This window comes from Triticum aestivum, chromosome 3A (genome assembly GCF_018294505.1).
Source record: "Triticum aestivum cultivar Chinese Spring chromosome 3A, IWGSC CS RefSeq v2.1, whole genome shotgun sequence".
Lineage (NCBI taxonomy): Eukaryota > Viridiplantae > Streptophyta > Magnoliopsida > Poales > Poaceae > Triticum > Triticum aestivum.
Genome location: NC_057800.1, coordinates 241,863,919 through 241,889,337, shown reverse-complemented (window position 1 = coordinate 241,889,337; position 25,419 = coordinate 241,863,919). Strand labels below are relative to the sequence as shown.

At 44.8% G+C, this 25,419-nt stretch overlaps 1 protein-coding gene across 1 annotated transcript; it reads right to left on the bottom strand.

Moving 5' to 3' along the window:
• Positions 1–3,489: 3,489 nt before the first annotated feature.
• On the bottom strand, positions 3,490–5,005 carry LOC123058284 (late embryogenesis abundant protein ECP63). Its single transcript, XM_044481057.1, has 2 exons — positions 4,098–5,005; positions 3,490–3,996 (listed from the first exon to the last, which is right to left on the bottom strand). The coding sequence occupies exons 1-2, from the start codon at positions 4,883–4,885 to the stop codon at positions 3,594–3,596; spliced, it is 1,191 nt and encodes a 396-aa protein (XP_044336992.1). The 5' UTR covers positions 4,886–5,005; the 3' UTR covers positions 3,490–3,593.
• Between the last annotated feature and the right edge of the window lie 20,414 nt (positions 5,006–25,419).

Sequence of the window (25,419 nt, the reverse complement as noted above, 5' to 3'; positions counted from 1 at the left end):
CCTCCTCCGGCGTCTGCTCGGACGGCGGCATTGTGGCCAGCTGCGCGCGCTCCTCCTCCTCCTCCTCGAGCCGGAGCGCCTCCCCATCACGTTGGAGCATGGCCTCGTAGTGCATCTGCTTCTTGCCGTCGGCCTGCTCCTGACGGAGCCAGTGCGCCTTCCAGCGCTCGAGGTGGGCCGTCTCCTGCACCAGCATCGCGGTCAAGTGGACGGGAGGCACGCTCACCCACTCGCGGTACTAGCCCGTCCACGAGTAGGCCTCCTCTAGCCAAGTGGGTCGGGGCAGGGAGCGCTTTCGCGTCGGCTCCGGCTTGGGCTCGACGGAGGGTGACGATGGCCAGTTTCGGCACGAACAACGGGGTGTGGACGGAGTCCCCCGCCGTCGACAGGGTTTGCTGTCGCCGGCAAGGAAGCAAAGGTGGGGTGCCAGATATGGACGAAAGTGGATGAGGCCGGCCCCCGCCGCACGTGTGTGCAAAGGTGGGGTGCCAGATGTGGACGAAAGTGGATGAGCCCGGCCCCCGCCGCACGTGTGTTAAAAAAGGATGCTTTCATACGCTTTCATTGGCTGGCTGATGGGCCCGTTGTCGGTGATGACGGTTGGGCGGCCTACAAATGAGGACGCGGCGGATGCCGAGGAAACGCGCGGCGCGTCCAATTTTAGGGTGAAAATGGGTCGGCGTGGACGACAGACGGACACGATTTTCGTTTAGGTCGGCGCGTTGGGCCTTCACTTTTATCTGCACCGACCCAACCGGACGAAATGAGTCGCCCCATTGAAGTTGCTCTTAGTGACTTATTAATAAAAAGAGTTGCTCTTAGTGACTTATTAATAAAAAAAGTTGCCCGGCATAATTTATTGAGTCAATTACATCAGTGGTGCTTGAACTTGGCGTGAACGGTCACTTTGATGCTAGAATTTGCGGTATACATCGAACTGGTGTAATAACTTGGCTCCGGCGTGCAAATACGGTGCAAATCTCGGTTGTGTACGCCTGAGCCACTGACTAGGCGCGCCAACATGTCATGGTCCCACAGTCAGGATGGCAAAGAGAGGAAGTGTGACCATTTTTTTTAAAACCCCCTTGAGTCTTTTTCTCATAAAAAACCTTATTGAAGTTGGAAAGGTGGCATTTTAATTTTTTTACGACTCTGTTGCTAGTGGGTCCCGTGTGTACATACTAAAATTAACAAGAAAAAAGGAGGCTTGGCATCTCGAGCGCGTGACCCTTGGTTAGGTCACAGTTGGTCCTGGCCGCTATACCATTCACCTATTAACAACTTCATATGAATAGTTTTTCTTTTTTTCGAGAAATACTTCAACATGGATAGTTAGGTTAATGTAGTCGAATAGAGGCGCTTGTGGGGCTGAAATGGGCTGCCGTCAGTGCGGCCCATTTGCTCCTGTTTATTTTATTTAGATATTTGTAGGTATGTAAATTCTAATGTCAATAATAAAAATAATGTTTAAATTTTCGTGAAGTATAAATATTATTATACATAGAAACAAAATAAATTACTTTTCTAAACTGTTCACATATAATTTTAAAAACATACATACATATGTAAAATAATATTTGTGAAATTACAAAAATATTTGTATAATAAGAAATAAATATTTTTAGCACTACAATTCATAAAAGTTATTTTAATTCTACAAGCATTTCAATAATCATACGGATATTTTTAGGAAAAAACTAAGGCCCGCACGTGTGGCATCTTGCACATCGTTCACATGTCTTCTTTACCACTCATTTTGCCACATGTGAACAAATGACATCAGCAAAAATCTTTTTGATTTTCGGTTTAAAAATGTTTTATCTTCTAATTAAAAAATTGAATTAAAAATTTTGTTTCATCATTAAATCCGTCTCGATAAAATTTTTAAAACTAGACCTCATGTTGATACGTTTCGACGAATTTTTTTTGCCCAAAAGTTCTCATAATGTTTACATTGTAGTTGTTATAGTGCTTAAACTAAAGTTGCTATGTGGCAATTTCAGTTTGTAGAGCATGGCAATTTTAGTATTCTGATGATGACAACTACAGTACTTTGATCATGAAAATTATTTTTTGTATGAACCATGAAAATTTTAAGTGCATGTATCATGGCAGTTTGAGCTTATGGTTTATGGCAAGTCTAGTTTCTTAATTCTTCGTTTTATAAATGTCAAAATTTTACTTTTAAATGTAGAAGAAAATAGCTGAAACATATCATCGCAACTTTAATGTAAACACCATGGCAATTTATGTGCAATAGACATGGCAATTTTTAACCCTCAAAAAATTCGTCGGAATATATTGATATGAGATCTAGTTTCGAAGATCTCGTCGCGAGGAATTTAATGATGAAAATAAATCTTCAATTAGATTTTTTATTTAAGAGATAAAACATTTTAAAAATTGAAAATCCAAAAATTCTGACATGCATGCATGCGGTGACGTGACACAGTCTGTGTGTTATAAAGCGTGTGAGCGGATTTCGTTCCCACCACACGTGTGGGCGTTAGCATTGTCCTATTTTTATAATTCAATGTCTGTATAATTAAAAAATATGTAGTTTAAGATCTAAAATGTTAATATGAATATTCAGTCGTGCTAATATTTAAATTAGACAATTGTTTTTAATATAAGTCAAAAGTGAATATTCATAAATATTTAGTAAATGTTTATATTCATCAGTTTGAATAATTTAAATGTAGCTGCAACTCTATACTTTTTATATTCATTAAACATTCTAAGTGTCCGCATTTACTAAACAATTTATATAATGCATGTTTGTTCAAAAACTTTTATGTACTAATCATCGTTTGTATGTATAATATTTATCACACATAAATGTTTTGAACTTTATTTTTATTACTTATGTTTTACAATTATTTCAAAAAGAACTAGCGCGTGTAAAATGGGTGGCACTATCTGCAGCCAATTTAAGCTCCACATGCATCATCTTCATACTACTTTTCTTTTTCCAGATACCCTTATATACTCTCTCCGTTTCAAAATAGATGACCCAACTTTGTGCTAAAGTTAGTATAAAGTTGAGTCATCTATTTTGGAACGGAGGGAGTACTACATTAAGGACGACTTGTTATACTTATTGAACATCTGGGAACATCTGGGAGCAAATGTTGCCGTGGTTGTGAGGGTGTGCGTCCTAGCAGTAGTTGGCGTGTTCGAATGTCGAGGCCTAAAATTTTCTTTTAGTTTTCACGTCAGCACCTACTTGTCATACAGCAAAAAGAAAAAAGAACATCTACCACGTGAACATGGTCTTTTTTGTGAGAAATAAATTCTTTTAGGGGTTCTTTTACAAAAAAATAGGCCACACGCTTCAAGTCGCTGACAGCGGCCCGTGCCACGCTGCCATGCCATGACTTGTTGATTTCCTATCAATACACGATTAGGACCGTATTTGCTCAACCAAACCAAGTTATTGCACTAGTTCAATGTATGTCATAAGTTCTAGCATCAACCGTTTACGCCAAGTTTAAGCACCACCGGTGTAATTAACTCTAATTTATTCATTTGCTACAGGAGTAGCTCGTACAAAGTGTCACACAAAACGCTCACACGCAACAGGTGTGCATGCTTCAGGCGTCCTTCCGCGCCCTCAATGCCGGACCCCATCCCGTGCCCTCCTCGCCCATCGGGCCGACGTCGTTGAACGCCTGCCCTGTCATCTGGTCCGCCGCCTTCACCCGCAGCATCACGTCCTCCTCGTCGTCGGCCCTCAGTGCCGCCTTCATGCCGGTGCCCTCCTCGCCCATCTTGCCGACGTCGTTAAACCCTGTCCCGGTCATCTGGTCCGCCTCCTTCACGCGCATCATCACGTCGTCCGCGTTCAGTGCCTCGCCCCTGCCCGCGTCCCTTGTCGTCCCCTTCCTCTCAGCGAGCTTCCGCTCGATCACGTCCGTCGGCATCGTCATCTTCTCCTTGAACGCCTCCGTCAACCCCTGCGCCGACCCGAAGATGTTCTCCGTTGCCAACTTCGACCTGCAGATTTAACAGATTGACGCGTTCAATCAACTTACTGTTGAAGCCTTCGCATCTTGATCCTTGAACCACGGCGTGGCTGGTGGCAACGGTGCTTTTACCTCTCCTCCTCCGGTGGTTGGTGCGTGCGCTGACGAGCCTCCTCGGCCTTCTCCGCCGCCCGCCGCCGCACATCCTGGCCCTGTTGCCACGCCGACTCCTTCGTCTCGCCCTCGCTATCCTTGGCCGAGCCGGCGAGCGCTCGCCGGGCGTCCTCCTCCTTGTCCACCATGTACTCCTTGGCGCCCTCCCCTGTATCAACGGTTGCGTCCTTGGCGCCCTTGGCCTTCTCCGTCACCGTCTCCGCCGCTCCACTCGCCTTGTCAGCCGCCGCGTCCTTAGTCTCCAAGGCAGCGTCCTTGGCGCTCCTCGCCTTCTCCGTCACCATCTCCCCCGCGCCGCGCGCCTTCTCTGCGGCCGCGTCCTTGGTCTCTTTGGTCTTCCCCGCGGCGGCGTCCGCCATCTCCCTCGTCTTCTCCACCGTCGCGTCCTTGGTCTCCTTGGTCTTCCCCGCGGCGGCGTCCGCCATCTCACTCGCGCTCTCCTTCCCTTCCTCGGCCTTCTGGGATGCGTAGCTCCCGTACTCATTGACTTTTTCCCCCGCGGTCCCCATGGCGCCGGTAGAGTAGCTGTCGTGGGCCGTGGTTGTGTCCCGGACGCCGCCGGAGAAGGTGTCGCGGACGGCGCCCAGCAGGGAGCGCGCGCTCTCCTGCACGCTGCCGAAGATGCCGGTCCGCCGTCCTGGGCTGCTGGGCTCGTGCATGTCCCGCCTGGCCGCGGCGAGCTCGTCGGCCGCCTTCTGCGCCGCGGCCTGCACGCGCTCCTCGCGGCGATCCTGCTCGGACGCCATAGCTATACCTGGCTAGGTGATCTAGTGATCTTGATGCTGTAGCTGTGGTGAAGCGTGGGGAGATGCTATACTACTATGTTCGGTCAGAGGTGCCCTGTTCTTCGCCGTGCGAGTGGAGAAGCACAACGAGGAGCGAGCTTAATAAAAAAAGGTGGCGACGGGCGAGAGAGGTCTGGAAGGGCGCGGGCGTGAGAGCGGTGGCGGCCGGTGACCCGCGAGCGGCGCGCGGCGCGACGCGTGTGCGAGCGGCGGACACGTACGCCTGCGCGGCTTCGTGGCCTTCTCGGTTGGATACATGCCGACATGTGCATGCCAAAAGGGATAAACTTGGTTTGAGCTGCCCGACGCTGCCACGAGATCGCATTCGCAGGAGATACGCCTTCATTTCGCCCCTAAAGCACGGCGGCCATAAGCTCTACTAAACCACCAGAGCTTGGTTGGATTTATTGCGCATGAAGTGTTACAAAATTCGGTTTTGTTAAAGCATATAGATGTATCATAAATATTGCACATCTAAATCCTATTATGTTACTTCTTTTATGCGAAGATTCGTGTGGGTATTTTATTTTTTCTTTTTATTTTCTTTTTATGCATGATTAACTAATTTAGATATGTGATAAAAAGAGCACATCTACATGTCTAAATCTTAGTTAACTAAGATTTAACAAAGTCTCGTCAATTTTGTAACACTTGAATCAATGTGCACGGAGATTCATTCTGATTTTAGACATTATTCTGCATTGGTGAACGAGTGGGCGTCGCGAATACTATGTCTGGCGTATAATTATACTAGCATTCGTCTCGCCTTAATCCTTTATGCGGGGCGCATGTGTATTGGCCGCCTCAATAACATGCTACTCGTCCGTTCGACCGTCAGTCTATTCGCTCATGTGTTCGTTCGTTCGTTTGCTTTTTTGTTTTCTTTTGGTTTTCTTTTTTTTTTCTTTGGTTTTCCCATTGATTTCTTTGCTTCCTCGGAATACTTTGCTCTTCTTTAAAATTTTCTTTCACTACTATTTGTTTCTTTCATGGTTGTCTCCATTTTTTCTTCTCTTTCTTAATTTTTTCATTGTTTTTTTGTGTTTAATGATTTTCTTTCTTTTAAAATTGTATTCACTGTTTTATTTCTTTGCACCTGTTTCTTCGGCCTTTATTTTATTGTTTTCTCTTGAACTATTCAGTTTTTCTTTATTTCCTTCTGTTCTTATTCTATATTTCTTGAACACATCAAAAATATTTATTAATACACTATTAACGATCTTTTTTAAAAAGTAAAATTTTCAATTACATGGTCAATATAATTTCTCACATGTTTATACATTTTTTTCATGCTTGATTAGTATTTTCAAGTACATGTAATAATCTTAATACATGATCCGCGTTTTTCTATGAGAATTTTAATATTTTTAAATGTTTGATTAACATTGTTTTGAATGTAAAATTAATATTTATTTTAGTATTTGGTCAACATTATTTTATACTCATTTAGAAAAATATCTGTATATATTTAATATTTTCTTTTAATACGCGTGGGTTCCCTTCATCTTCGCTATAAGCGAGCCGCAGGGTGCCTAGGCAGCACTATGTCTTGCTTATGGCGAGACTACTGTCTTCTCGTCTCAGGTGCCTCCCTATATGTGCTGGGCCAGGTGCGCGGGATACAATGGTCGCGTTTTTTTCGTTCTTTCATGGCTTTTCTTTACTTTCGTTTATAAATCCAAATATTCTAAATAAATATATTATATAAAACACCTAAAAATGTTAACCAAACATTTGTAAAATGTAAAAAGTGTATTATAAAATGGTTCTCATGTATACAACAAATATACAATTTCTGTGAAAATAATTGATCATTCATTTTTGAAAAATAATCAAGCATTTGAAAATGTGTTTAACAAGTATTTGAAAAATATTAATTAAGAATTTGAAAATGTTAAATGTGGATAAAAATATGTTGACCGTGTATTAAAAAATGTTAAACTTGTATTTGAAAAATGTTAGTTAAGTATTTAAGTGTTAAACAATTATAGAAGAAAACATTGACCATGTATTGAAAAAATGTTAAATTTTGTATTTCAAAAATGTTAATCAAGCATTTCAGAAATATAAAAATATGTATAAAAATGTTGACCATGTATTCGAAACATATTAACCAAGCATTTTTCGCATCAAATTGGGACTTTATTCAACGAACTATTGTCCTGTTACAGTATGCCCATAGGCTACTAATGAGAAAATTTGGGCTTCGGTAAAGCTAACTATTTGTAACCTCAAGCGTACAAGTATGCTGAGCACATTGATGGGTCCAGGAATTCAGGTCCCTACCAACATGACGAACCGAAAACAAAGAAAAACTAGGCACTATATTCTCCAAATCTTGTAAGATAGGCACCGCAATCGAACATGAATTTTGCCATGAGTTCCGTAGGTTGACAACATCCGGGCAGTCAACCTCTATGATCACCCCTTCTGGGCATAGTGAATACCCGCGTAAATGGGTGAAGATCACCCCTTCTCTCATAGCCAGCAGCAGCAAAAACGACAAATTGGACCTGTAGACGAAAACAATTCATAAAGTAAACTATGGACGAAAAAATTTCATCCGGCTAACCCCTTTGTGTAGCCATCGACAGCCACGCGCCGCACTACACTGTGCAGTGCCTGACTGCCAGGTGCTACATTTCTGGCCAGCGTCGCACCCCGAACTGCTTAAAAATTGTTAAGTCGGTGTGCAACGCCTGAGAGCTATAGTGTAGCGCTTAGCTTCTAGGCGCTGCATTAGTGGCTGCAGTGTTCTTATCATCGTTTGATTGTACTAGTGCTCATGGTCGTACGAGTACTAAAACTTGTGCAGAGCAAAACCGCGGCTGTTGTTTGCTCGAGCCTTTTCACCTATCCTGTCATCACTCCATCAATCAAATTGATCATAGCAAAGTGCTTGATTTTGTAGTACAAGAGAAAAAACATGCACTTGTTGTTACCATCGCAGTTACCCAGCGACACACACCTGACCAGACCAGAGACGGTCGGTTGGGAAACAAATCCATCAACCACGATAAAAACGGATGCGTAGGGTCACACACTTCACTAGACACTATATAGTGTAGCGCCTAGCTCTCAGGCATTGCACGCCGACTTAGCAATTTTTAGGCAGCCCGGAGTGCGACGTTGGCCAGGCGTGTAGAGCCTGTCAGTCAGGCGTTGTATATTATAGTGTGACGCCTAGTTATCGGGCGCTACACGCGGGGTGAAATTTTTTCATGGACAGTTCACTTTGTGAATTCTTTTCGTCCATAGGTCAAATTGTTGTTTTTGCCGCCAGTGGCTTGGCCATGAATGGGGTGGAAACTTCCGGCAAGGACATACATCATGCATCAAGAAACGCTAGGTGAGTCCGGGCCACGCTGCCCAGTCCACCCGATATAGCATTGATTCGTCCGTGTTTATGGTGATCCATCCCACCTCCAGTTGTCTCCAACATTGCGTCCCATGCGTCCTACGTCGCAATGGAATGTCAAGGATGCAAAAGAGTTTCATGAACTCCTTTGATCGCCTGAACCGGATTATACCTATCTTCATTGTGTGTCCATCGGTTCCGTGATGACCATATGGCATGCATAATTGTGATATTTTTGCCTCTCGAGTTCTCTAGAACATTAAATCTAGTAAAATATCCCGAGACCATGTTTCTAGATGCAACCTTGGCAGGCAAAATCAAATATATCCCTTGTTGCAATCCAAAACTTTTTATCATGTGTGCATGAAAATGAGAGATATTAACCAAGCATTTAGGAAATGTTAAGTGTGTATAAAAGAAAATGTTTCTTATGTATGCAAAAAATGTATACAGAATACATACAATGTGTGTGAAAAAAAATTGATCATGTATCTAGAAAATGTTAACCAAGCATTTGAAAATAATAATTAAACACGTATTTTAAAAATGTAAATCAAGCATTTGAAAACTGTTAAATGTGTACACAAAAAATGTTGGCCAGGTATTAAAAATGTTAATCAAGGATTTGAAAGATTTAGAATGTGTGTAAAACATTATTGACCATGTACTAATAAAAATTAATCTTGCATCTGGAAAATGTTAAAGAAGCAACTGAAAAACTATAAAAATATGTATAGAATTTTTTTGATCATGTATTAAGATATAATATGTATTAGAAAAAAATCATGACATATACGGAAAAGGCAAAATGAAAACCAAAACAAACCAAAAAAACAGCAATGAAAACTAAAAAGGAAACAAAACAAAAACGAGAACCAAATAAACAAGTGCAAAAGTAGTGGGAAACATTTCAGATCGATAATGAAACAAAGAAAAAAAAACCTAGGAAAGAAACAAAAAACCGATGAAAAAAAGATGAAACCCATGAAATAAACAAAAAAAGAATTATACAAATAAAAAAAGAATACCGATGAAAAAAGAATACCAAATTAAAATCAAAAGAAAGCAAAAAAATAAAAGGAAATATAAAAGAGTAGAAACCGTGAAAACAAACAAAGAAAGAAAACAAAAAAAACTGACGAAAACCGAGGAAAACACAAAGAAAAAGAAAGAAAGAAAAAAACCAATGCAAAAGTGTGGAAAGCACTTTTCATGAGAAAGAAACAGAAAAACCTGAAAAAATTTCCAAGAAAGCCGAGAAATAAACAAAGAAATAAAAAAATGAAGTTAAAATTTTAGAAAATACTATGAGAAACCTCAAAAAATCAACAAGATCCTACAACGAACAGACGCCTTGGATGGAAACCCGAGCAAGGAACTAGTAAATGAAGAAAAAAGGGGCAGCCATTACCTATGTGAGGGAAAAAAACTTCACGCGAGAGGAGCATATATCTAGCTCCTGCTAGGGCGCTCCAAGGGCGTTGCAGGAAGAAAACAGAAAAAAAGAAGGAAAAAGTAAAAAAAAAAACCTCAGAAAACCAACGAGATCCTACAGCGAATAGACGCCATGGATGGGAACCGGAGCAAGGAGCTAGCAAATGAAGAAAAAAAAGGTCAGCCAGTACTTACACAAGGGGAAAAACTTCAGGCGAGAGGAGCATATATCTAGCTCCCACAGGGGCGCCGCGGGTCGCCCGTGTCTTTGGGCCTTTTCTTTACACGAAGCCGATTGGGCTCTTTTGTCATTTTTTTTCTAATTTAACGTTTTCCTTTTCTCGTTGACCTAGGTTACTGTGGACTAGATTGTACCAGGGGGGTCGAGTCTGGAAGGCGCAGAGCTCTCGGCTTTTTCGTTTTGCAAGACATATTTTTGAACTTTTTTGGTTTTCTTTTCCATTTTTTGTTCTCATTTCCACTTTTGCGTAGATAATACTATTTTTGATTCATAGTAAGTGTCACAATTTTGAACAAAACTGCGACACTATTATGGATCGGAGGGAGTAATAAAGTTGAGATTTAAGAATGGGATTAAGTCTCCGCACTTGAAGTGCTATTACGTTGGTTTTTTATTCAGTTTTTACCTTTTCATTTCATTTTTTTTCATGATGCCCCGCTCATACTAGCTGTGACTTAAGTTGTACAGGAATTTTACCTATCGCGTCCTTCCTTTTATTTCACTTTTGCAAGGAGCGCCACCTTTCTCGTATGTAATCATAGTCTCACGCGGAACTAGAGTTGCATTATCTTTTTTCTCTAGGTTTTACATATATTTTTCTCTCATTTTCCTTTTTTGGGACCACACCCCACCCTCGCACTCCACATGCAACCACGGTTGCACACATTTTTTTAATCTATTTGTTCCTTTTAATTCTTTTTTTCACTATGTTGACACAGTAAAGAAATTGAGATTTTAGAATATCTTTTTTAGTTTTTAGTCATGAATGAAAATTTTCACTATGAGGTGCAACTTTGTAGTTGGGTTTATTATTAACTTTATAATGTTTTAAATTTTTAATTTCCTATTTTGTTTCACTTATATATTTTTTGTTGTTTTTTTACATGTTCTGTGACAGTTGAATGTCCACCCTCAACTAGACTGCAACTGCACACTATAAAACGACATGCAATTGTAAGAGGTGTAATATGCCTGCAACTAGAGAGGTGGGGGGAAGCGAGTGTGTGTAGTTATTGTGCATTACCGACGACGGTGTGGGGTGAGGGAATGGGAGTATTTTTTTTCCTTCACCGGATGAAAGCAACATGCTAAGTCGTCCCATTAGCAAGTTGTTTTTCACCTTAGGTTATTTCCTTCTAATAAAACTTGTGCAATCGTCGCATGACCAGCCCTGACTCACAACAACACATGTTATGCGATAGTTACATGTCTATCCCTACAAACGTTGTAGCTTGTCTTCAACTGCACTTTGTAACACCACATGCAACTGCTAGTAAAAATTGTTAAGGACGGGGTAAGTAGTTCATAAAGTCCTCTAAAAAAAGGTAGTTCAAGAAGGCACGCCTTCCAAGAAAGCTGTAGGATAACCGGGATGAATGGACATTTAAGATTTTTTGTGGGAAATAGATATTCAAGTTTTTTCATGGTAGTATGTATCTCATTCATAAAATAAAGATCAAGGTACAAGCCATGTGGACACCAATTCAATAAAACTGAAAAAAATATTAGAATGCTAGCCTTTTGCATAAAGGATCATCAACAAAGAAAGAAAATTACAATCAAGATTGACACACCCCTGAGCAGGACTCCAACATGTGTCACCTGCCTCCGGCACCATCACAAAAGTCACCAACCATAGAGTTGATCGCCTCTTCAGGGAAGGATTTGGAGCTTATTTATTTAGAGTCATCGTTGACGCCCCTGAAGCCAAGACGTCGAACGATCAGAAAACTATGAGCATCTACATCCGGACCCCTCAGACGTCCAATCAGACAACCCATTCACTGTCCGGATAGGAGGGTGAAGAGAAAAACTGCTGGAATTTCATCTTTTTATGGGCCAGCCCAATAACAATTTCAGAAATTTCTAATAAATTCTAGAGGCCCACTTAGCCCATTCATGCAAGGCAAGGGGCACTATTAAAGTTTAGTCCCACATTGCTAGTTTAGAGGGAGTTGGACATTTTATAAGGGAGGTTCTTTCCCCACATGTATGAGCATGAGAACAAGAGGGACATCCACGCGCGCTCCTCCTCCGCCGCCCGCCGTGCTGCACCGCGAATGAGCCGAGCCGATGTCTAAATTTTTGCCACGCACGACGGGTATACGAAAGGTCACGCGGGAGCTGAAACGTTTTTCTGTAGTGGACACTGAATCCGAACGGCGCGCCTCTTCAGCTAAAGTATGTTCGCTTTGTCTCCCTCTTTTGCTTCATCTCCCATCGCTGGCCTCTCGCATCCTTCTCTTGCGCCTATAAAAAGGAGGTCGCTCCTCTTAGAGAGACGCATCAGAACTTCTTCTTCCTCTCGCCATCGGTTCCAATCTCTAAGCTGCTGCTGTCTTCCCCATCCCGTATTGCGGCGTGCACCGCGAGTCAAGACAGTAGGCCTCCGAAACCGCACCTCTTTGGGCCCTGTACGGGAGAAGGGTGATAAGGTTTTTGGGGAGCGCTTCACGCGATTACTGACTTCCTCTTTACGGATGCCTCGGACTCCGACGACTACTTCCCCGAGGACGACTTCTTCCGCGGCGTCGACAACCTCCTCGACGACATGGCTGGCGAGGACACCGACCCCAAGTCCAGTGCTTCTTCTGCTGCTGCTGTCCCGTACGTGCTCTTCCTCTTTCTGTTAGAGGTCCTGCCACAGTTCCTTGTTCTAGCATCTACCCTAGATATGTTAGGTTCTACTTCATATATGCAACTTGCTCTACTATCTACTCTAGATATGTTTGGCTATAGTTCATATTTGCAGATGCTATTTACCTTCTCTCTGTTAGATTGCATGACTTGCTTTATCTCTACTATATTAGTCATGCTTTATTTAGTATTTCCGTTAATAAAATTATTTTGTAAATTGCTCGTATTTCCAACAATCCAAAAACCTTATGATAGGCAATTTACCCGAGTGGTTTTGCTGCTTCCATGAGACCTCCTATGTTTGAGGGTATCCACTATAAGAGGTGGCGCGTGAGAGCCATTCTATGGTTTCAAGCCATGAGCTGCTATGACGCCACTCTTGGCAAACCCGAAGGAGAGTATGATGCTCAACGGAAACAAGCTTTTCAGAAAATGGATACCCTGTTTAAGGCTGCTGTCTTGAGTGTTCTTGGTGAGAACATAGTTGATGCTTATGCGTCAATTGATAATGGAAAAGATATGTGGGACGCACTCGAGGCCAAGTTTGGGGTCTCGGATGCTGGCACTGAGCTATACATCATGGAGTAATTCTATGATTACAAGATGACTGAAGAGCGCTTCGTGGTTGAGCAAGCTCATGAGATACAGTCATTTGCTAGAGAACTTGAGCACTTCAATTGTATGCTACCGGACAAGTTTATTGCCGGAGGTATCATCACTAAGCTTCCTCCTTCATGGATGAACTTTGCTACCTTACTGAAGCATAAGAGGCAGGAGTTTTCCGTTCCGGATCTCATTGGTACTTTTGATGTGGAAGAAAAGGCGAGAGCAAAGGACACACGTGCTCGAGGTATTGAGGGAGGATCTAGTGCCAATCTGGTACATGAGTAAAACTTCCAACCCAAAGAGTTCAAGAACAAGGGCAAGTTTGATGGTAAAGCAAAGTTTGATGGGAAGAACAAGGCTGTACATCACATGAATTTCAAGAAGACGAATGACAAGAAGAAAGGTGTTTGTCATGTGTGGAGATCCTAATCATTGGGCTCCTAGTTGCCCTAATCGCTATGACAAGCGTCATCTTGGGAAAGGCGGCAAAACCGCTAATGTTGTCAGTGGAGACACTGACATGAAGGATGCTGGGTATGGTATATTTCCCACTATTCTTTCAGTATGTCATTCTCCTAATTGGTTGATTGACATGGTTGTTAATGTGCATGTATGCGGTGATATTTCCATGTTTTCGTCTTATCAGACTGCATGGACTTCCACCGTGCTAATGGGCAACTATTCAAGTGCTTCTGTTCATGGTGTTGGCACGGTCGATTTGTGTTTACTTCAGGGAAGATCGTGCGGCTGAAGAACATGCATTATGTCCCCTCCGTCAATAAAAATCTTGTTAGCGGATCTCTTTTGTGTAGAGATGGCTACAAGCTTGTCTTTGAGTCGGATAAATTTGTAATATCCAAGTATGGAACCTTTGTTGGTAAATGCTATGAGTCAGGAGGCCTATTTATTTTATCCTTGTCAGACATTTGCAATAAAGTTGTTAATCATGTTTGCAACAATAGTGAATCAAATGTGTGGTATTCACGTCTCTGTCATGTTAATTTTGGTTGCATGTCGTGACTACCCAAGTTGAACTTAATCCCTAGTTTCACCACTATTAAGGGATCTAAGTGTCAAGTGTGTGTGCAAGCTAGGCGACCTCGTAAGTCTCATGCGACTACGGAAACAAGAAATCTTGCACCACTAGAGCTCATACATTCAGATCTTTGTGAAATGAATGGTGTGTTGACAAAAGGTGGAAAGAAGTATTTTATGATGTTAATTGATGACTCCACTAGATACTACCATGTGTATCTTATAAAATCTAAGGATGATACTTTGAACTATTTCAAGATCTATAAAGCTGAAGCGGAGAACCAACTTGATCGAAAGATCAAGAGTCTTAGGTCCGCTCGTGGTGGGGAGTATTTCTCAAATGAATTTGATTCCTTTTGTGCGAAACATTGTATAATCCATGAGAGGATGCGTCCCTATTCACCTCAGTCAAATTGGGTGGCCGAAAGGAAGAACTATACTCTAACTGATTTGGTTAAAGCCATGTTAGACACATCGGGTCACTCCAAGGCATGGTGGGGGGAGGCAATATTGACGGCATGTCATGTCCTAAACCAAGTTCCCACAAAGAACAAAGAGATAACTCCATTCGAGGAATGTGAGAAGAAAAGGTTAAAGCTCTCTTATCTACGAACGTGGGGTTGTTTGGCGAAAGTCAATGTGCCAATTCCAAAGAAGCGCAAGCTTGGACCAAAGACTATGGATTGTGTTTCTTAGGATATGATTTTCATAGCATTGGTTATAGATTCTTGGTTGTAAAATCCGAGGTACCTGATATGCATGTCGGTATGATCATGGAGTCGAATGATGGGACTTTCTTTGAAGATATATTCCCCATGAAGGATATGGCTACCTCATCTAATCAGGAGATGCCTAATTCATCGAATCAGGAACTAGTTACAATTACTGCACCTACCATTTCGATGGAACACTTTGAAAATCATGTGGAAGAGAACAATGAAGTTCCTACTAGGAGCAAGAGACAGAGGACTACAAAGTCCTTTGGTGATGATTTTCTTGTCTATCTAATAGATGACACTCCCAGTTCTATTTCAGAGGCCTATGCATATGAAGATGCTGACTACTGGAAGGAAGCGGTCCGTAGTGAGATGGATTCCATCTTGGAAAATGAAACTTGGGAGATAATTGATCGTCCTTATGGGTGCAAACCTATAGGGTGCAAATGGATATTCAAGAAGAAACTTAGGCTTGATGGTACTATTGAGAAATACAAGGCACGACTCGTGGCCAAGGGTTATACCCAAAAGGAAGGTGAAGATTTCTTTGATACTTACTCATCTGTGGCTCGACTGACCACTATCCGAGTTCTACTTTCTCTAGCTGCCTCACATGGTCTTCTCGTTCATCAAATGGATGTTAAGACTACTTTCCTAAATGGAGAGCTGGACGAGGAAATTTATATGGAACAACCAGATGGGTTCGTAGTAGATGGTCAGGAAGGAAAAGTGTGCAAGTTGTTGAAGTCTTTGTATGGACTTAAGAAAGCACCCAAGTAGTTGGCATGAGATGTTTGAAAGAACTTTAACAGCTGCAGGCTTCGTTGTAAACGAAGCTGATAAATGTGTGTACTATCATCATGGTGGGGGCGAGGGAGTTATCCTTTGCTTATATGTTGATGACATACTGATTTTCGGCACAAATCTGAATGTTATTAAGGAGGTCAAGGATTTCCTATCTCATTGTTTTGAGATGAAGGATTTAGGAGTGGCTGATGTCATTCTGAACATCAAGTTGTTGAGAGACGATGATGGTGGGACTACATTGCTTCAATCTCACTATGTGGAAAGGATATTGAGTCTCTTTGGCTATAGTGACTGCAAGCCCTCTCCAACAACATATGATGCCAGTGTGTTGCTTCGAAAGGTTCGAAGAATTGCTAGAGATCAATTGAAATATTCTCATATTATTCGCTCGCTTATGTACTTAGCCAGTGCTACAAGACCTGACATCTCTTTTGCTGTTAGCAAACCGAGTCGGTTTGTCTCAAAACCAGGAGATGTGCATTGGAAAGTTGTAGAGAGAGTTTTGCATTAGTTGAAAGGCACTGGGAATTATGGAATCCACTACACTGGGCACCCAAAGGTGCTTGAAGGGTATAGTGACTCAAACTGGATCCCAGATGCTGATGAGATAAAGGCCACTAGCGGATATGTATTCGCTCATGGAGGTGGCGCTGTTTCTTGGAAGTCTTGCAAGCAGACCATCTTAACGAGGTCAGCAATGGAAGCAGAACTCACATCACTAGATACAGCTATGGTCAAAGCAGATTGGCTTCGCCGGCTCTTGAATGACTTGCTGGTTGTTGAGAAACCTGTACCGGGTATCCTTATGAACTGCGACAATCAAACTGTGATAACGAAAGTGAGCAGCTCAAAGGATAACATGAAGTCATCAAGACATGTTCAGGGAAGGTTAAAGTCTATCAGAAAAATGAGAAACTACAGAGTTATTGCATTGGATTATATCCAAACGTCTAAATATCTGGCAGATCCTTTTACTAAGGGTCTATCACGTAATGTGATAGATAATGCATATGAGACCCACAATATGAGTTGTTCACAGTAGTAACATGATCTATGTGATCAGAGATCCCGTGAATTAGATGTGGAAGACAAGTTGTTGGTCAACTAAGAGGAGAGTATCCTTACTGTTAACAATACCACTCCATGAAGATGCAATACTCTCCTAAATCTGCATGTCAGGTTGATGTATATCTTAATGTGTTCTAAGTGGCTCATTTAAGCAGAGATGTTGTCCTGTAGAACATCTTTTGAAAAACAAAGCTATATGAGTCTGATTGCCAAACGTCGCAATCTATGAGAGTAGGGTTCTCTCTAGTAAACTCATGAAAGGTCACCGAGTATGACGCATAAGCTCCACCCGCAGGGAAGACCCACGGTAGCCTAATATCGGTCAAGACTTTGTGTGAAGCTAGATTCATAGAAAACTTGCAGTTCAAGGCCCAGTCCACTGATCAAGTTGCTTACTAGTGTAGCATAGAGTTCTAGGTGGAAGTTCAACTTAACAATCTCCACTGCAATACTGGTATATAAAACAATATTTTGGAACCAAAGGAAAATTCGGTGTGCCTCTCGGATCTGGTGGGGGACTGCTGGAATTTTATCTTTTTATGGGCCAGCCCAATAACAATTTTAGGAATTCCTAATAAATCCTAGAGGCCCACTTAGCCCATTCGTGCAAGGCAAGGGGCACTTGTCGGTGTCAAAACCGGCGGATCTCGGGTAGGGGGTCCCGAACTATGCGTCTAAGGCGGATGGTAATAGGAGGCAGGGGACACGATGTTTTACCCAGGTTCGGGCCCTCTTGATGGAGGTAAAACCCTACGTCCTGCTTGATTATACTTGATAATATGAGTATTACAAGAGTTGATCTACCACGAGATCGGAGAGGCTAAACCCTAGAAGCTACCTATGGTATGATTGTATGTTGTCCTACAGACTAAAACCCTCCGGTTTATATAGACACCGGAGGAGGCTAGGGTTACACAAGGTCGGTTACAAAGGAGGAGATATGCATATCCGTATTGCCTAGCTTGCCTTCCACGCCAAGTAGAGTCCCATCCGGACACGGGATGAAGTCTTCTCGTATCTTCATAGTCCAATAGTCCGGCTGTCCGGAGACCCCCTAATCCAGGACTCCCTCAGTAGCCCCTGAACCAGGCTTCAATGACGATGAGTCCAGCGCGCGGTGTTGTCTTCAGCATTGCAAGGCGGGTTCCTCCTCCGAATACACCACGGAAGAGTTTGAATACAAGGATAGTGTCCGACCCTGCAAAATAAGTTCCACATACCACCATAGAGAGAATAATATTTCCACAAATCTAATCTGCTGACATGTTTTGGCAGCATGACATCGCGCCATGGCCCGGTAATTATTTGAACCGTTTTTCTTTAACCAACCCCGCACATAACGCGAGGCGGTTTCTGGACACATCTTGTCAAAGCAGAGATCGTGTTCCCCTTATTGCGGGATTCTCATCAATACGGACGCGGGCAACCCAACCGCGCCATCAATTACGGCGCTTGGGGGATAAGCGAGTTTTACCAGGCTAGTGGGGGCGCATAGTTTTAGTCCGCCCTTATAAAGGGATAAGATCTCACCTTTTTCTACCCACGCCTTCTTCCTCCTTACTCATCCATTCTCGCGCACTCGAGCTCCAACGCCCAAGTCCACATCCTTCTTCCCAACTCTCTCCAAACATGTCCAGAGCGGGAGGCAAGTGGATGGCCTCCTCCATTATGGAGGGGCACATCAAAAAGTTACATGGAGCCGGATACTTAGCCGCGGATATCGCGCACCGGCTGCCAGCCGCGGGGCAGATCTTCCCTACCCCGGAACCTCACGAAAGGGTGGTTTTCCTCCCCCACTTCGTCCGTGGACTGGGGTTTCCCCTCCATCCATTCGTCTGCGGCCTCATGTTCTATTACGGGCTGGACTTTCATGATCTGTCCCCAAATTTCATCCTCAACATCTCGGCGTTCATCGTCATGTGCGAGGCTTTCCTTCGCATCCGGCCCCACTTTGGCCTATGGATGAAGACCTTCAATATCAAGCTGAAGGTAGTAGGCGGCCAACAAGCGGAATGCAGCGGAGCCATGGTGGGCAAAATGCCCAATGTTACATGGCTTGAGGGCTCCTTCATGGAGACCGTAAAGGGGTGGCAATCGGGGTGGTTCTACATGACCGAGCCGCGCGACACCAACTGGGTGGCGGCCCTCGAGTTTCGATCCGGAATCCCCACACGACTCACTTCCTGGAAGGAGAAGGGCCTGTCCTGGGGTTCATCGGTGGAGCTGGACGGACTCCAGAAGTGTATCTGGAACATGACAAGCAAGAAACTTAAGCTTGTCAACATAGTCCAGGTCATGCTCTTCCGCTGGATCCTCCCGTGTCAACAACGGGCTTTCAACTTATGGGAGTTCGACCCGGCCCAACACCAGACTCTACGCGAGGTCTTCGACACGATGCATAAGGACGTCTGGAAGGTGCTGTTCAAAGGCGCTGAGGTCCCTCCTTCTCTTACCGAGGACCGCGGGCTAAGCGCGAAGCGCCCTGCGCATTCGGTAAGTTCTGTACATAGGGTATTTATTTCCCATATCTTAAACATGTGCGGGGTCTGAGCTCCCATGCCTTTGACAAGACTGGGTGGAGACATCGGAGCAGATTAATTGTCCAACCCCTCTGCCTGAAGACCCCGCAGACGCTCTCCTGACGGAGATGCGGACTCCAACTCCTTATGAGGTGCCGGAGAAGACCAAGAAGGCCAAGGGAACCCGAAAGAGTTCCCGGCGCCAGGTGGTATCGGACTCATCGTCCGATAACTCCAAGGCGCACTTCTCCCGTGAAAACGAGGAGAAAAGGAAGACGAAGACTCTCCCCTTCCAGCCGGGGGAGACAAGAAAAGGAAGGCCGCCCCAACCGGGGAGGACGAAGGGTCCAAGAAGGGAAGGACTCTCCTTCCGGACTGTTCCACCACCACCGCCGACGGCGAAGACGAGTGACTGCTTAGGGCCAAGCCCCTGGCAAAGTCGTAAGTATTCGGATACCAGAGTAACTCATAGCATTCCTTTGTTATACTGCTTCTCCTAACGTCGAATATGATTATGCAGCCCGCCCCAAGCCCGTATCGACGTATCATCGTCGGACAGTTCCTTGGACTCGTCGGACATGGATAGTGATACACTTCCAACCGCCACCTCTCCTTGCCCTACGGACAATGTCAAGGTACTGTCTCAAGGGGCAGCGAGCCCAGGGGAGACAGTCCCGGAGGCGCCTCAAGGCGACCTTTCGGACTCCAGGAGCAAAGGGAACAAGGCTCCGAGGGGCTCCGAGTTCAGCCCATAGCCGGACACCGCGCCAGAACCTCCAGTGGTTCCGGGCTCGAGCAGGAGGCCCCCTTCTAAGAGGGGCAAGCCGTCCGTGCCGATGACCTCTGTCCAACCAGAGGCATCGAACGAACTACTGGGAGCACTTCGCGGTGCTTCCATCGACGAAGAGCACCGCACTATTATGAACACGGTGATCAAGAAGGTTCAGTCTGCCAAGAGCGGACTGACTGAAGCCTATACCAGCCTTCTAACAGGCTTTGAGGTAAGTATTTAAAATATAGGAACAATATTACCGCATAGACAGTAGCCCCTGATGCTCTGTTTGGTGTTCACAAAGAAAAGCCGAATAGAGGATCGAATAACATCTGCAGGAGTCTAATATAAGTATGTCTGTATGCGTATGCAGGCTTCGCTGCTGACCTCTGCCGCACTGACTGCGGAGGTCGTCGCACTAAAGCAGGACTTCGAGCGGTCCGAGAAAGAGCTCGGGCTTGCAAAGAGGCAGCTCGAGGAGAACAAAGGTAAGTAATACCTTGTCTATATAAAAAAAGAAAATGTGGTTGCAATCTGACAAGATCATCATGAATGTGCCAGGGGCCACGACCGAAGTGGCGACCCTGAAGCAAGCGCTGTCCCAGGCCGAAAACAAAGCGGCCAAGGAGCGCACCGAGTGGGAAAAACAAGAGGCACGAGTGGCCGAGGTGCATCAAGAGCTCCAGGCTCTCGTGAAGAAGCACGAGGCTTTGGAGCTTGACTCAAAGACACAAGAGTCCGAGCTTGCCGCAGCCCTCGAGAGCACAAAGCAGGCCAAGGCTGAAGCCCAAAAGGTCCTCCAGGAGATTGAGGCGATGAGGAAGATAGTGGCGGGTAAGGCATTCAATATGCAAAGCAAGCATGTGAAAGTAAATTACTTGTTACTTACCCGAGTCCGAAGCTCTCCAGGAGCATTCGCAGATTTGCCCCGCAGCGTGTCGGATGCCGCGAAATTTTAACATGCCGAGGAGAGAAGCTCGACGGAGAAGTTGTTATGGTCTCAGTATACTAGGACTGAACACCCGGTGCCTATGATGTTGGGGAACGTTGCAGAAAATTAAAATTTTTCCTACGGTTTCACCAAGATCCATCTATGAGTTCATCTAAGCAACGAGTCGAGGGAGTGAGTTTGCATCTACATACCACTTGTAGATCGCGTGCGGAAGCTTGCAAGGTGATGATGGAGTCGTACTCGACGTGATTCGAATCACAGATGACCAAGTGCTGAACGGACAACACCTCCGCGTTCAACACACGTACGGGACGGGAGACGTCTCCTCCTTCTTGATCCAGCAAGGGGAAGGAGAGGTTGAGGAAGACAGCTCCACCGGCAGCATGACGGCGTGGTGATGGTGGAGAAGCAGTACTCCGACAGGGCTTCGCCAAGCACACAACGGAGGAGGAGAGGTGTTGGGGAGGGGAGGGCTGCGCCTTGGAGGGTGGTGCGGCTGCCCTCCCCTCACCCCTCTATTTATAGGGAGAAGGGAGAAGGGGGCCGGCCCCTCTAGAACCCATCTAGAGGGGGGGCGGCGGCCAAGGGGAGAGGGGGAGAGGGTGGCTTGCCCCCCAAGCCAAGGGGGCGCCCCCTCTAGGGTTCCCCCCTCAACCCTAGGCGCAAGGGCCCAAGGGAGGGGGTGCGCCCAGCCCACCAGGGGCTGGCTCCCTGCCCCACGCAGCCCATGTGGTCCCCCGGGAGGGGTGGCCCCTCCCGGTGGACCCCCGGAACCCTTCCGGTGGCCCCGGTACAATACCGGTATGACCCCGAAACTTCCCGGTGCCCGTTTGACAACTTCCCATATATAAATCTTTACCTCCGGACCCTTCCGGAGCTCCTCGTGACGTCCGGGATCCCATCCGGGACTCCGAACAACATTCGGTAGTCACATACTAGTCTTCCTAATAACCCTAGCGTCACCGAACCTTAAGTGTGTAGACCCTACGGGTTCGGGAGACATGCAGACATGACCGAGACGCTCTCAGGTCAATAACCAACAGCGGGATCTGGATACCCATGATGGCTCCCACATGCTCCTCGATGTTGTCATCGGATGAACCACGATGTCGAGGATTCGATCAAACCCTGTATACAATTCCCTTTGTCAATCGGTACGTTACTTGCCCGAGACTCGATCGTCGGTATCCCAATACCTTGTTCAGTCTCGTTACCGGCAAGTCACTTTACTCGTACCGTAATGCATGATCCCGTGTCCAACACCTTGGTCACATTGAGCTCATTATGATGATGCATTACCGAGTGGGCCCAGAGATACCTCTCCGTCATACGGAGTGACAAATCCCAGTCTCGATCCGTGTCAACCCAACAGATACTTTCGGAGATACCTGTAATGCACCTTTATAGTCACCCAGTTACGTTGTGACGTTTGATACACCCAAGGCACTCTTACGGTATCCGGGAGTTACACGATCTCATGGTCGAAGGAAGAGATACTTGACATTGGCAAAGCTCTAGCAAAACGAACTACACGATCTTTTATGCTATGCTTAGGATTGGGTCTTGTCCATCACATCATTCTCCTAATGATGTGATCCCGTTATCAACGACATCCAATGTCCATAGTCAGGAAACCATGACTATCTGTTGATCACAACGAGCTAGTCAACTAGAGGCTCACCAGGGACATATTGTGGTCTAAGTATTCACACGTGTATTACGATTTCCGGATAATACAGTTATAGCATGAATAAAAGACATTTATCATGAACATTGAAATATAATAATACTTTTATTATTGCCTCTAGGGCATATTTCCAACAGTCTCCCACTTGCACTAGAGTCACCAATCTAGTTACATTGTGATGAATCGAACACCCATAGAGTTCTGGTGTTGATCATGTTTTGCACGCGAGAGAGGTTTAGTCAGCGGATCTGCGACATTCAGATCCGTGTGTACTTTGCAAATCTCTATGTCTCCATCTTGAACATTTTCACGGATGGAGTTGAAACGACGCTTGATGTGCCTGGTCTTCTTGTGAAACCTGGGCTCCTTGGCGAGGGCAATAGCTCCAGTGTTGTCACAGAAGAGTTTGATCGGCCCCGACGCATTGGGTATGACTCCTAGGTCGGTGATGAACTCCTTCACCCAAATCGCTTCATGCGCTGCCTCCGAGGCTGCCATGTACTCCGCTTCACACGTAGATCCCGCCACGACGCTCTGCTTGCAGCTGCACCAGCTTACTGCTCCACCATTCAACATATACACGTATCCGGTTTGTGACTTAGAGTCATCCAGATCTGAGTCGAAGCTAGCGTCGACGTAACCCTTTACGACGAGCTCTTCGTCTCCTCCATAAACGAGAAACATGTCCTTCGTCCTTTTCAGGTACTTCAGGATATTCTTGACCGCTGTCCAGTGTTCCTTGCCGGGATTACTTTGGTATCTTGCTACCAAACTTACGGCAAGGTTTACATCGGGTCTGGTACACAGCATGGCATACATAATAGATCCTATGGCTGAAGCATAGGGGATGACACTCATCTCTTCTTTATCTTTTGCCGTGGTCGGTGACTGAGCCGAGCTCAGTCTCACACCTTGTAACATAGGCAAGAACCCCTTCTTGGACTGATCCATTTTGAACCTCTTCAAAATCTTATCAAGGTATGTGCTTTGTGAAAGACCTATGAGGCGTCTCGATCTATCTCTATAGATCTTGATGCCTAATATATAAGCAGCTTCTCCAAGGTCCTTCATTGAAAAACATTTGTTCAAGTAGGCCTTAATGCTGTCCAGAAGTTCTATATTATTTCCCATCAGGAGTATGTCATCTACATATAATATGAGAAATGCTACAGAGCTCCCACTCACTTTCTTGTAAACGCAGGCTTCTCCATAAGTCTGCATAAACCCAAACGCTTTGATCATCTCATCAAAGCGAATGTTCCAACTCCGAGATGCTTGCACCAGTCCATAAATGGATCGCTGGAGCTTGCATACTTTGTTAGCGTTCCGAGGATCGACAAAACCTTCCGGCTGCATCATATACAGCTCTTCCTTAAGATGTCCGTTAAGGAATGCCGTTTTGACGTCCATCTGCCATATCTCATAATCATAGTATGCGGCAATTGCTAACATGATTCGGACGGACTTCAGCTTCGCTACGGGAGAGAAAGTCTCGTCGTAGTCAATCCCTTGAACTTGTCGATAACCCTTAGCAACAAGTCGAGCCTTATAGATGGTAACATTACCATCCGCGTCCGTCTTCTTCTTAAAAATCCATTTGTTTTCTATCGCTCGCCGATCATCGGGCAAGTCTGTCAAAGTCCATACTTTGTTTTCATACATGGATTCTATCTCGGATTTCATGGCTTCAAGCCATTTGTTGGAATCCGGGCCCGCCATCGCTTCTTCATAGTTCGAAGGTTCATTGTTGTCTAACAACATGATTTCCAGGACAGGGTTGCCGTACCACTCTGGTGCGGAACGTGTCCTTGTGGACCTACGAAGTTCAGTAGTAACTTGATCCGAAGTACCTTGATCATCATCATTGTTTTCCTCTTCAGTTGATGTGGGCATCATAGGAACGGTTTCCTGCGCTGTGCCACTTTCCCGTTCAAGAGGTAGTACTTCATCGAGTTCTACTTTCCTCCCACTTACTTCTTTCGAGAGAAACTCTTTTTCCAGAAAGCATCCGTTCTTGGCAACAAAGATCTTGCCTTCGGATCTTAAGTAGAAGGTATACCCGACAGTTTCCTTAGGGTATCCTATGAATACGCATTTTTCCGACTTGGGTTCGAGCTTTTCAGGTTGAAGTTTCTTGACATAAGCATCGCATCCCCAAACTTTTAGAAACGACAGCTTAGGTTTCTTTCCAAACCATAATTCATACGGTGTCGTCTCAACGGATTTAGACGGTGCCCTATTTAAAGTGAATGTAGCTGTCTCTAGAGCGTATCCCCAAAATGATAGCGGTAAATCGGTAAGAGACATCATAGACCGCACCATATCCAATAGAGTGCGATTACGACGTTCGGACACACCGTTTCGCTGAGGTGTTCCAGGCGGCGTGAGTTGTGAAACGATTCCACATTTCCTTAAGTGTGTACCAAATTCGTGACTTAAGTATTCTCCTCCACGATCTGATCGTAAGAATTTTATCTTTCGGTCACGTTGATTCTCTACCTCATTCTGAAATTCCTTGAACTTTTCAAAGGTCTCAGACTTGTGTTTCATTAAGTAGACATACCCATATCTACTCAAGTCATCAGTGAGAGTGAGAACATAACGATATCCTCCGCGAGCCTCAACGCTCATTGGACCGCACACATCGGTATGTATGATTTCCA